Source organism: Myodes glareolus, chromosome 8, assembly GCF_982192425.1.
Source record: "Myodes glareolus chromosome 8, mMyoGla1.1, whole genome shotgun sequence".
Lineage (NCBI taxonomy): Eukaryota > Metazoa > Chordata > Mammalia > Rodentia > Cricetidae > Myodes > Myodes glareolus.
Window position 1 is genome coordinate 41958781 of NC_142033.1, and position 13231 is coordinate 41972011.

General features: G+C 44.9%; 1 protein-coding gene across 1 annotated transcript in view; it reads right to left on the reverse strand.

The window, feature by feature from the left end:
* Nucleotides 1-837: 837 nt before the first annotated feature.
* Nucleotides 838-13231, reverse strand: part of Klb (klotho beta) — a 35341-nt gene continuing 22947 nt past the window's right edge. Inside the window, exons 3-5 of the mRNA XM_048415120.3 lie at nt 9884-10152; nt 5384-6527; nt 838-2972 (exon numbers count right to left, since the gene is read on the reverse strand). Coding sequence (XP_048271077.3) covers nt 2587-2972; nt 5384-6527; nt 9884-10152 — 1799 coding nt within the window. The 3' untranslated portion in view covers nt 838-2586. The remainder of the gene's footprint in view (nt 2973-5383; nt 6528-9883; nt 10153-13231) is intronic.

Here is a 13231-nt window from a genome sequence, read left to right on the forward strand (position 1 = left end):
TTTGAGGTCAGCCTAGTCTATATAATGACACCCAATCAAAACCTTAAAATTTGGTACTTGAATTAAGGATTGATTCCAAGTTCTCTGTTACTCCTATTGCCTGCTGCGTTTTCCAAGACTAACACGGAGGTTTATAAATGCTAAGAAGTTAATAAGGTGATTTTAAAAAGTTTTTCTTGAGTGAATTCGTGTGGCTTAACCCAGGTAGGGCTGTAGAGACCCCCACAGTGGGTAAGAGCACTTGTTGCTCTTCAGAGGAGTCAGGTTTTATTTCCAATACCTATATGGAGGCTCATAGCCGTTTGTAACTCCAGTTCCAGGAGATCTAGTGTACTCTTCTGCCCTTCAAAGGTGCCAGGTGCACATGTATGCAGGCAAAATACTCAATTCTAAGAAGTTTTTGGAAGTTTTTGTTTTTTTAAAGACCAAGTGATCCGTAGCTTTTCTATGTGACTACCAATACAGTCACTCAGCCAACTACAATGGGTGTCCTGTCCTTAGACAGTTCTCAAAAGAGAGTAAAGATTCTTTTACTACTAAGGAGACAGGCAGGGGGAGTTCGAGGCTAACCTGGTCTGTATAGTGAATTCCAGGCCAGCCAGGACTCTGCAGTGAGACCCAGATTTGGTTTCTAGCCCCCAATGTGTTGACTTATATCCATCTGTAACTTCAGTTGCAGGGTATCTGGTGCCTCTTCTGGCTTCCAAGGACAAAGGCATACAAGTGGTGCATACATGCATGAGGCAAAACACCCATACATGTTTTAAAAAGGAAAAACCTGCTCAGATTGGCAGGGGGTGGGGTTGGGAACCAGAAGGAGAAAGCAAACATCTGCTGTTAGATTTGGCTAGTCCAGTAGCAGCTTTATTTCTGATCGCTTTGGCACATGCTATCGAAAATTAGTGATTATAAGAATTAAACAGTTGTGGCCGGGTGGAGGTGGCAGTGCACACCTTTAATCCCATCATTAAGGAGGCAAAGGCAGATGAATCTTGAGTTTGAGGCCAGTCTGGTCTACAGAGTGAGTTCTAAGATGGCCAGGGATAGAGACACCTGTCTACAGGGTGGGGAAAAAACCCTAATTATGTCTGACATCTTAACAAGGTAGATCTGAAAGATAATTAAAATCACCTTACCATTTAGGATGCTTTGTTACTAAGGCTCTTTTTGGAAGAGCTACTTTTCTTTGACTCCTAAGTCTAAATTCCTGGAGAGGTTTAACAGTGACTGGGTAACATGGTTATTTATATATTGACTTGAAATAATGGCTATGGATGGGTACACATTCAAATTATCCCTAGTGTTGGTGATCAAATACAAAAGTATCCAAATTGAGGTATACTTAGTGTTAGCCTTAAAAGGTGAAATACAATTATTCAAACTGACATGCTGGATTCCTCCGTTCAGATTCCCTGGTTGTGTTCTGTACCTATGTGCATGAGAAGTTACAAAGCTCTAGGAATAGTGGTAAGGTCTTTGCCCTTTACTCATAGTAAGATCAACATCTTTTTAACTTTCCTAAGTGTGCCAGGTCGTCTTTCCTCCAGGGCAATAGGGATAATGTCAGTTTATTTTAAAATGGAAATTGCTGTGCTGTAAAGCTAAGTGAACGTGATCTTCACAGACACTGGGTCTAGTTGTCTGTCCTGTGATCTTTCCATGACATGAGTTGTGGAAGTTACTTTTAAAATCAGAACTCCAACCTGGATATGGTGGGCACACCTTTAGTTCCAGCGCTCTGGAGGCAGAGGTAGATTGATCTCTGAGTTCAAGGCCATCCTTGTCTACAGAGCGAGTTTCAGGACAGTCAGAGCTACAAAAAAATACTCTGTTTTGAACCTTCTCCCCCAAACCCTCCTACCAAAACAGAAGTTCAGGAAGAGAGAGCTCACAAAATCAGATGTTTAAAAAATGCCTGTTTTTTGTTTTTGTGAAAAGTTAAGATTTGTATGTTTTAAATCATATGCTTTAACTGCCTATGGACAAGCATTATCTAAAATTGTGTTGTGTTTCTACATTCCCTCTGAGGACTACACCTCATCTAAACAGAGCACCTTGTTAGAAGTGACAGCATCTGTCACTAACTGTCCAGTTTAAAGAATAGTCTTAGCTGGGTGTGGTTAATCCCAGCACTCAAAAGGCTGAAGCAGGTGGATCTTTGTGAGTTCCAGAACACCCAGAGTACATAATAGACACTGTCTCAAAAAAAAAAAAAAAAACAATAACAACAAAATAGTTTGAAACTATGAAGTCTAAAACAACAGAACTTCACTTTTTAAAATTAATTTCTTTACCATGGATAGTGATTGCTATTTACAGAAGAGCTAGAGAAAAATGATGTGAAACATGCTTCAAACTTCCTAAAACCATGTTAGCCATGTTTGGGGCCATCCCCAGAATTCCTGTCGAGATGAAGCCTTCAGCTCAAAGAACTGTATTCACTGGTCGTCAGTACCGAAGGGAAGGATTTGGACCGCACTGCAACAGCATCGATTGTCATCACCTTGGTTACAGCTGTCTCTCACATTGTAAGTTACCAGTAATTGGAACTGGAGTGAATCTTTAAACCGTGTCAGAAATGATAGTTTAGCTAAGAACTCTGCTCTGGCCTTTCTTCAATGGTATATTTTCTAAGTTCTTTGCTTTCCGAAATTTTCTTCTCTTCCGATGATGAAAAATGGTGATTGACAGTAGTAGAGCCAGAGTGGAGATGAAGCAACAACCAAAGAAGATGAGTGGCTTCTTGTGAGTGAAGAATGAGCAGACGGTGCACTCGGTGTCTGGCGGCCGACCACATGCAGGGCTGCTGGTCTCAGAGGGAAAGCCGCCGCTGCTGATCAGCTTGCTGTAAAACTCTACAGAGGATTTAGCTTTGAAGTCAGATGTGAAAAATCCAAATCTCGGCTTAGATTTCTCTTCTGTCAGTTTGAATGCATAATAGCCTTTGATATTGACCTTGTCAAGGAGGTAGGCTAGGAAAAAAACAGCAACATTGTTGATCACAAATAGTCAGTAAAGTATCTTTGAATAAGAATTTAGATTTCAGTAGCTCAATGGTTATGAGCACTGATTGCACTTGCAAAGGCCAAGGTTTAATTCCCAGCACCCATGTGATGGCTCACAAGCACCTGTAACTCCAGTTCCAGGGACTCTGATGCCCTCTTCTGACCTCCCCAGACACCAGGGATACATGTGGCCAGCAGATATGCACAAAGACAAAAAATTCATACACAATTTAAAAAAAATTTTAGTTTTCATTGAAACTAAGTCAAAAAGCTATGAAGTCATGATTTTCATTGAAGATACTGTTTTGGAGGCAGGGCCTCATGCATTTCAGGCTGACCTCTAACTCTCTATGTAAGCTGAAGGTGACCATTACCTTCTCATCCTCCTGCCACCACTTCCAGAGGACTGGATTACATGGTTTTGCCACCATGCCTGGCTCATATGTGTTAGGGATCTAGCCCAGGACTTTCTGCATGTGAGAAAAACACTGCCAACTCTGTCCCCAGTCTTACTTGTTGATTCTAATCTGCACATTTTCATATATTGGGCAGTCTAAGGTAATTAGAAATGACATTTCTGTCCAAAGAAGTTTTTCAGTGGGGTGATATTCCCAACTAAAGAATGGTTGAATTGTGGAGGCCCAAAAATGTAAGCCTATTTTCACCTTGTCTGAAGGTCAGAGAGTTTGAGGTTGCTCAAAATTGTTGACAACAACATCCTGACCTAGGGTGTAGTTCCTTGGTCATTTTGACATTAAGATGGTCCATACAGGTAGATCCACTCCACACTGACCAATGGTCAGGGTATTCAAGCCTACTTCTGCTCCTTTTGTAATAGGAGGCTTACCCTTGGGAGTGGCTGCCTTCAGGATACTTGGTCTAGGGTGGGCTCACTGCCTAAACAACAGAATGTCTTCTCATGACTTGATGACTCAAAGTATTGAAGCAAGAAGCTGTTCGAGTTGTGCTTTTTACCACGTTAAAGCAGTCTTTTGTCTTCTTCCCCTGTGCTATTGGGATAATTAAATGCAGGTAGAGTTCAGTATTCACTGGAACTCCCTCCTGGTACTATCCTGTGTTCTCTGTTTTATTATTTTCACTCATGTCTTTGTCCTCTTTTCTATTTTTCTGATTCCCATGCCCCTACCCTGGTAAGTGGTATTTTTGTCGAAGCTGGTCTCTGACATTGAATACATGAAGATATGTTTATAAATAGGACATTAAGCAGCCATTAACATTTGTAAGAGTTTTAATGACGTGAAACACGTCTGATGTTTTAAAAAGTGGGGCAGGAGTGGTTACACTAGTTTGCAACATCCAGCGGAGGCAACACATGCTGGGGAGCAGGAGTTAATGACCAGCCTGTCTCGGCTGTTTGTGCTTCCCTGGGGCCGGGCGGTGGTGACGCACGCCTTTAATCCCAGCACTCTGGAGGCAGAGCCAGGCCAGCTTTGTGAGTTCGAGGCCAGCCTGATCCACAAGAGCTAGTTCCAGGACAGACTCCAAAGCTACAGAGAAACCCTGTCTCAAAAAACAAAAAATAAACAAAAAAATGCCCTGGAGTTGTATCCCAGCACCACAAAGTTGGGGGCTGGGGTTGTAGGTCAGTGGTAGAGTTCTTGTCTTGTATGCATGAGGTCCTTGGTTAAATTCCCAGCTCCACGAGAATAGAAAAGTTAGGGATATGGGGATGTAGCTTTTTAGTATAGTCAAATGGAACCTGGGTTCAACTCCCCAAGCAAGCGAACAAGGTGTATGCGAAAGGCTGAGAGCCTGAGTTCAGCTGTACTAACAATATCTAGGGAGCTCACTGGAAGTTGTCTAACATCCATCGTGCTTTTCTTGGGAAGTGAGAGTTCAGGTGTTATTTAGGGAAAATAAATGCTTTCCAAATTTTCCATAATGAGCTGATGCCACTTTATAAAAGTGCAGATGTGGTAGTCTAGTCTTGTAATCCCACCACTTGGAAGGCCTGAGACAAGAGAGCAGTCAGTTTGGCATTGGAGACCAGCTTGGGTGACTAGTTACCCTGTCTAAGAAACATTAATAATGAAAAAATTAAAAATTATGCTGGGCATAGTGGCATATGCCTTTAGTTCCAACACTCGGTAGGCAGAAGCAGGTGTATCTCTGTGAGTTTGAGGCCAGCCTAGTCTACACAGCTGGTTCTGATATGATCAGGACTAAAGAGACTGTCTCACAAAAAGAAAAAACAAAAATTCAGTAATAAAGGCCCATTATAAGGGGGCAAGCCAATGGATAGGAGTCAATCGGGAACCACAAATCTGAGTTGCTGGTGATCTTGGTGCCCAGCTTTTCACTGCTGTCAGTTCATATACCCCTCCCACCTCTCTGTATGTGAGCTCCCCAAACCTCACCTTTCAGAGCCTCCTGGACGTACTTCTCCAAGTAGTACTTTCGGATCCGATCATTCTCCAGAGCCAGGTCATCGATGCCATTGGCTGTGATGTAGATATCCATGTCCCCGTAGTTCCTCCGGATCCACCCAAGCAGCTTGCGTGCTCCCCAGGGCGTTACAGCCAGGCGACTGGGCGAGCTCAGGCGGGTGATGTCCTGCAGGAACTGGACGTCCCTATCTGCAACAGAGCGGCTACTGTTCAGCTGCTTGTGTATCACGAACCTAGTAGTGAAGTGGTTCAGCGCGTAGAAGTCGATGGTGCCCTTCACTAGTCTGCTCTCCTCCGGGGTGAAGCGTGGCAGGACTGAGCTGGACAGCCCTCGCTGGTTCTTGGAGGCGATGTACTCCTTCATGGCCAATGGGTAGTCCCCAGTCTTGAAGAGCGGATCCGCGAACCAGGCGATCTCAAACTGGAGGAAGCGCTCGGCTGCCTTCCAGTGTGAGTCCACATAGGGGTTGGCAGGTTCGGCCCAGTCAGAATGTAGGGACAGCGATACAGCCCCACGCTGGACCGGCCTATACTTCCTGTCGTAGAGGCGCCAGACCTGGGCATGGGCGATCATCAGGTTGTGGGCTGCACGGTAGGTGTCATTACTCGTGCGGTTGTACATGTCACTCAGCCTGTTAGGCTCGTTGATGGTGATCCAGAGCTTCACCAAGTCTCCCAGTTCCCGGAAGCACAGCCCCGCATAGTCCTGGAAGGCCTTGGTAGTGTATGTGTTTAGCCAACCCCCGCTGCTCTGAAGTGGCTCCGGGAGGCCTAGATGGGAGTGGGTGGGGTGGTACAACGTCACCATGGGGGAGACACCCAGCTTCAGTCCTTCACTCACCACACACCTATAGTACCTCAGCACTTGTCTATTAACTTTAGACAGGTTGCCAGTGGGAAGGACAGAGGTCCAGTCCAGAGCAAACTGGTAGTGGGTGACTTTCATTTTGGCCAACATCTCCACTCGCTTTTTGATGCTTACGTAATCTGTGCACTGGGATGATCTTGTTTTTAGCCTTATTCCTTCCACGCGGTGTAGCAATCTGTTACCGGTGGCATTCCACACATACAGGTGAGGGTCGGTAAACTGGGGGGAGGAAACCATAAACTCCGGCTGTGGAGAACAACAAACGCATTCAGGTAAATCAAGTGTGGCTCCTAGCATATCCCACCCTCAGATGAGGAGAACTGAGTCTTAAGAAGCCTCTCACAGCAAGATACAATAAATAACTTTTGTCCATAACGATCTCTGTGCTCTGACTGTTCTGTTGGTAATAAGGGAGAGAGGGCCTGATTCTAGTCCTTCAAATCTCCAGGGAGACCAGGAATCGCACAGAGGAGAGGAAGGACAGATGTGTGAGAAAGCCTAAGGGGCCATTTTCCAGCTCATTTGACCCACAAATCCAGGTTATATAGCATCTCGTGTGATGGTGTGCAAATGAATCAGGAAATTGGCTCGGTGCCCTCAGTCGAAGGCACTGTCGTAAATTGATGACAGGTAAAAATGAGGTCACCGAGAGCAGCACTTGCATTCAGAGGAGGCTGAGTGTGTGTGCGTGTGTGTGTGTGACAGTAGGCAGTGACCCCTTGCATATAGTGGCTACAACTCTCAGTCGTTCTTGTTTGAAAAGACCAAGTGATAACCTAGAGTAGTGGTCATATCTATAATCTCAGCACTCAAGAGGCTGAAGCAGGAGGATTACTATGAGTTTGAGGCCAGCCTAGGCTATATAGCAGAGACTACAAGATAAAATATATAACTTCATAATAGTTTCTGAGTTCTGGCTGCTCTGTTGGTAATATGGGAGAAAGGGCCTTCTCTTTCTAGCCCTCCAAAAATGGTTTTTTTTAAAAAAAAAAAAAAAGGGAAAGAAGGTCCAAAGATATCCCATTTTTATGCAGTATCTCCTCCACCATGTGTCTGTGAGCATAGCACTACTCAGCAGCAGAGTGTATGGGATGCTCTCTCCCTGCCCCCGCCCCCGTGTGTGTGTGTGTGTGTGTGTGTGCTATATGTGCGCATACGTGCACGTTGGCTCATACAGCCCAGGGCTAGCCTTAAACCTAATAAACACCCAAGGATGACCTGGAGCTTCTGTGTCTCTTGTTTCCAAGCGCTGGGAGTACAGGCATATGCCACTACACCTAGTTAGTGCAATGCTTATGATAAAACTCAGGGCCCTGGAAATAACCTTCCTCAAGTTAAGTGGTATTAAGACCCAGTAATACCACTTTTGGGTATATATCCAAAGGATGTTCAATTGTGCCACAAAGACATGCGCTCAACTATGTTCATTGCAGCATTGTTTGTCATAGCCAGAACCTGGAAACAACCTAAATGTCCCTCGACAGAAGAATAGATAAGAAAAATGTGGTACATTTACACAATGGAGCTCTACACAGCAGAAAAAAATAACGACATCTCGAATTTTGCAGGAAAATGGATGGAGCTAGAAAATATTATTTTGAGTGAGGTAACCCAGACACAGAAAGACAATTATCACATGTACTCACTCATAGGTGGTTTTTAAACATAAAGCAAAGAAAGCCAGCCTACAAACCATAAGCCCAGAGAACTTAGACAACAATGCAGACACTAAGAGAGACTTACATACATCTAATCTACATGGGAAGTAGAAAAAGACAAGATCTCCTGAGTAAATTGGGAGCATGGGGACCTTGGAGGAGGATTGAAGTGGGGAGGGGAGAGGCAGCGAGGGGGGCAGAGAAAAGTGTAGAGTTCAATAAAAAACAAAAAAAAAGTAAAACAAACAAAAATCCTCAGGGCCCTGAGTGTGCTGGGCAGGTGCTGTACTGACTGAACTATAACCTCAACCTTGGATTTTTCTCTTTGAGCTTGGACTGTCCAGTCATATGGGGATGGTCCTGTGTCACCCACTTCCCACGTGCACTGTGGGGACCACATAGATGCTCTCGGAAGGTGGGGTCTCCACTGAAAACCATTGTACAAAGGTGAGGTGACTTGGATTGCGTTCCTGGACAGCCAGGGCTACACAGAGAAACTCTGTCTCAAAAAACTAGTAAAATAAAATAAAACAAAAGATGTAAGAAAAACATTTCCAAATTCAAGATTAATTAAAGCAGGGAAAAATTCTGTGCTTTCATTAAAGTACTCCCCCCCGCCACCGCCCCGACTGAATTTAAGTGCACCATGAAAACTGATAATTAACCTTTGGTAAATATTTTCCTTCTAATTGTTTTCTCATGTGTCATCTTTCATAGTCTAGTTACAAAGTCATATTACTGCCCTCTTGCCATCTGCCAACCGGTTATCTAGAACATTAAACTGAGAGAACATTGATCATGTGGACATGGAGTTCAATCTGTGCATAATCAATTACCCGAGCAGTCTTCCCAGCTAAGGCCAGCTTCAGTGTTCAGGAAAGTTCAGAACATCCCAGTGCTATTGAAAAGATGTTTATAAAAGGCAATTTTGCCACAAAGAAAGGACAAGATCAAAAGAATTGCCCTGCACTTTCCAGAGCCCCAGAAAGCACTAGCTGTAGACAGTGCACGTGGTTACCTGCTCAGAGACTATGGAACGGTGAGTCACCCCCAAAGGAAGAGGCCAGTAGGAGGGTAAAAGAAGTAACGTGGAGGTGACCATGGCTAGAGTGTGTTTTATATACGTGTGAAGAGGTGATACTGGAACACACTTACTTGTTCGTGGGCCAATAAAAACCAGTACATCTTATATACGTGTGAAGCTATGGTTCTGAAACACACTAGTTTGTATAATTAACATAGACCAATAAAAATCAATGGGTGGGGCTGGAGAAATGGCTCAGCAGTTAAGACCGCTCTTCCAGAGGACCCAGGTTCAATTCCCAGCACCCACATGGCAGCTCACAACTGTCTGAAAATCCAGTTCCGGGGGATCTGACACCTTCACACCAACTCACATAAAATAAAGATAAATAAATCATAGAAAATTTTAAAAAACACACAAAAAAACCAATGGGTTTGGGCTGGGGAGATGGCTCAGAGGGCAAAGCACTCTATCAGTGAACCTGGTGACCTGAGCTCAAGCCCTCGCACCCATGTAAAGGTGGAGGGGAAGGAGCTAACTCCACAGTTTGTCCTCTGACTTCCACGTGTGCCACCATCCGCACCACATACATCTACAATTTAGTGTAATCAAGTTTTTAAATCCCAACTCAGGGCTGGAGACGTCTCAGCAGTTGAGAGCACTGAGGAGGGTTTCAGAGCACCTGCAATGGGTGTTCATAACTATCTGAATTTCCAGATATACACCTTTAATCCCAGCCCTCGGGAGACAGAGGCAGGTGGGTCTCAGAGTTCAAGGCCAGCCTGGTCCAAGATCCAGTGCCCTCTTCTGGATCTATGAGCACCAGGCACACAGAATATATATGCAAGTAAAACATCTGAACCCGTAACATTTGTAAAAACATATTGTATACCCTCTGTCCTAGCGTGTGGTTAATTTACCTTAAGAACAGACTCAGTGACTCCCCAGGAGAAGTCACAGGGAAACTGCCCCCGCATGTCTGGCGTGGACTCTTTCAAAGGGAAACCGTTGTCTCGTATGATCTGTCTGTAGTAGTGCGCCGAGGACTTGGGTCTCCTTTCTTTCTGCTCACTATTGAAGTCCACATAAAACAGCCCTCGGCGAGTTGTGTAGGCGTCCTGCCATTCAAAGCCATCCAGGAGGGACCAGGCTGTGTAGCCAAACACTCGGACGTCATCAAACTTCAGTGCTGCACGGAGAAAAGGAAGAGCAGGGGGTCTTCAGAGGGCTAAACATAGTTCTAGTTCATGTGTACAGCTTCATGAACAACATGCCAAGGCATGGCTCGTCACACAAGCAACACTTGTCCTAAATAGCAGGCCCTTTAAATCAAACAAAAAAATTGTTGGTTTGGAGCCAGCAAAATGGCTATGTCAGTAAAGGGGTCTAAGCTTGACAGCTTAAGTTAGAACTGCATGGCGGAAGGAGAGAACTGAGTCCTGAAGATTGTCCTCTGATCTCCACACGGACACCACACACAACACTGTGCCCTCCCCACACACAACATTGTGCCCTCTCCACCCACAACACTGTGCCCTCTCCACCCACAACACTATGCCCTCCCCACACACAACACTGTGCCCTCCTCATATACATGAATGATAGTGGAAAGGCCTCATTAAAAACATTTCTGAGAGCCGAAAAAAATTTAAGCCAAGCAGCAGGAGGCAGAGGCAGGCAGATCTCTGTGAGTTCGAGGCCAGCCCGGGCTACAAGAGTTAGTTACAGGACAGGCTCCAAAGCTACAGAGAAACCCTGTGTCAAAAACAATACAAAAAGATTTAATCATGTAGTTTAGCAGGGTATGATGGTACGTGTCTTTAATCTCCACACTCAGGAAGCAGAGATGGGCAAGATCTCAGAGTTCAAGCTTAACTTGGCCTACATAGTGAATTCCAGGTCAGCCAGAGCTACAGAGTAAAACTTTGTCTCAAATTAAAAAAAAAAAAAAGAGGAGAAAATAGGAAATACTTAGTGTGCAGATCTGTGTCTTGGGGCATGGGGCATGGGGCACGGCGGTTTCATAGCCTTTTGGGATATGATGTTTGCTAGTGACCTAGAGTTTCTCATTCTGAGTTCGGGCAGGTTCCTGTATGTGCACCACTGTCCAGTCTGTGAAACTGTCCTTCAGGGACTGAATGCCAGCTCTCAGGATGAACATAAGCGGCTGCAGGCGGGAGGCATGGAAGGCAGAGAAGTGGGGTGAGAAGTGACTGGGCTGAAGGGCAGTAGGCCCAAGGCCAGGTCCCGCTGTGTCTCTGAGAGGGAGCTATTGGGCAAGGCTGCGATGGCAATGTCCTATCTGTAAACAGAAATTACTGGAGAAGATCATCTCTAAGGACGTTTCCAGCTTTAAAACTCTGGTTGGCTAAAAATGAGACAGGGAGCCTTTGATCCCAGCACTCTGTGAGTTCAAGGTCAGCCTGGTCTAAAATAAAAACTGAAATTTGCCCCAAAACATTTTTAGAGTTTTTATTATTTGTGTTATATTTCATGTGCAGGAGTGTTTTGCCTGCATTTGTATCTGTGAACTACCTATGTGTCTGTACCCATGGAAGCCAGAAGAGGGCATCAAACTCTCTGGAACTGGAGTTGTGAGCTGCCACATGGGTGCAGGAAACAGGTCCTCTGTAAGAGCAGCCTCTGAGCCTTATCATTTTTCTTCTTTTCTCTCTCTCTCTCTCTCTCTCCCTCCCTCCCTCCTTCCCTTCCTTCTTTTCTTTCTTTCTTTTTTCAGTTTTTTTAGTTTCTCTGTGTATCTTTGGCTGTCCTAGAACTTCCTCTGTAGACCAGGCTGGCCTCGAACTCACAAGATCTCCCTGTCTCTGTCTCCCGAGTGCTGGGATTAAAGGCTTGAGCCACCACCACCCAACTGAATTACAAACAAAACAAAACAAAACAAAAAAACCCAAAACAAAATAAAACCAATTCCTTTGATTTCCCTCGCTGAAATACCTCATTTCTGCATGGGGCCTTGTCATCAACATTGCTTTTCTAAAAGGTAGAAAATCTCTTTTTGAAAGAAAAGTAGAAAACCATGACAAAAGATTCCAAAAAGACAAATGTATTTCAACAGCCGCACTCTGGTCCCACGGTGGGGTGATGTTGTGAGGAAGGGTGGAATGGATCCCTTTTTGCCCAAGTGCTTGGCACTTGACCCAGAAGCCTGTAGGTAGTGTCCTGTGAAGGTCACCATGTTCATATGACCCAGGGCTGGGTGGTGTGGCTGTGTTCCATGCTATCCCTTTTTGCAATGAGACCAGGAGAGGGATTTGCTTTTCTTCTTTTTTCCCCTTTTTCTATTTATTTATTTATTTAGGCAGGGTTTCTCTGTGTAACAGTCCTGGCTATCCTGGAACTAGCTTTGTAGACCAGGGCTGGCCTCAAACTCACAGAGGTCCACTTGCCTCTGCCTCCTGAGTGCTGGGACTAAAGGCATGCGCCACCCCACCCCTTTAAATATCTGTTAAAATTCTCCCTCTCTTTAAAGATCTATTTACTTTATGTATATGAGTACTCTATCGCAAGTACTCCTTTGTGTCAGAAGAGGGCAGCAGATTCCACTACAGATGGTTGTAAACTACATGTGGTTGTTGGGAATTGAACTCAGGACCTCTGGAAGAGCAGTCAATGCTCTTAACCACTGAGCCAGACTTGCACTTTCTGGAAACCCTTCCTGAAACCTCTTTTCCTGTGGGATTTCTCTCCACATTAGTATTTGTTTAAGTTATACTTTATGTATTGTGGTGGAAGATGTGTGTGTGTGTGTGTGTAGTGAATGTGTGTGGATCGATGTATGCACGTGTGAAGACAGTCACTTCTCTTTCTACCAGGTGAGTCCCAGGATTGAACTCGGGGATCTGACATGGTGGGGCAATTGCCTTTACTGGCTGAGCCATCTCACCAGTCCTGCACCCAGCTGTCTATGTGGCTGCCGGGGGTCAAATTAAGGTCCCTCTTGCTTGCATAGCAAGTACTTTACCCACTTATCCATCTCCCTCTCTCCAATACTTAGAACTTCTAAAAAGCGCTGTCCAGCTAGAGAAAGAGCCCCAGGAATTATATTCAGGTGGAATGGAGCCCGGCTCTGATGGGAACACAGCCCGAGCTGTCTTTGGCCTCATCTTTCCCATTGGCCTGTAGGTATCGCTGCCTGAGTAGGGAACGAGGTGATGTTTAGGTAGGAAGAAATCTCCAAGAAAGTAGGAAAAGCTCAGCCTTGTTTGTAGAACTTTCATTGTTAAATCATGTCAAGATAAAAGGACCTG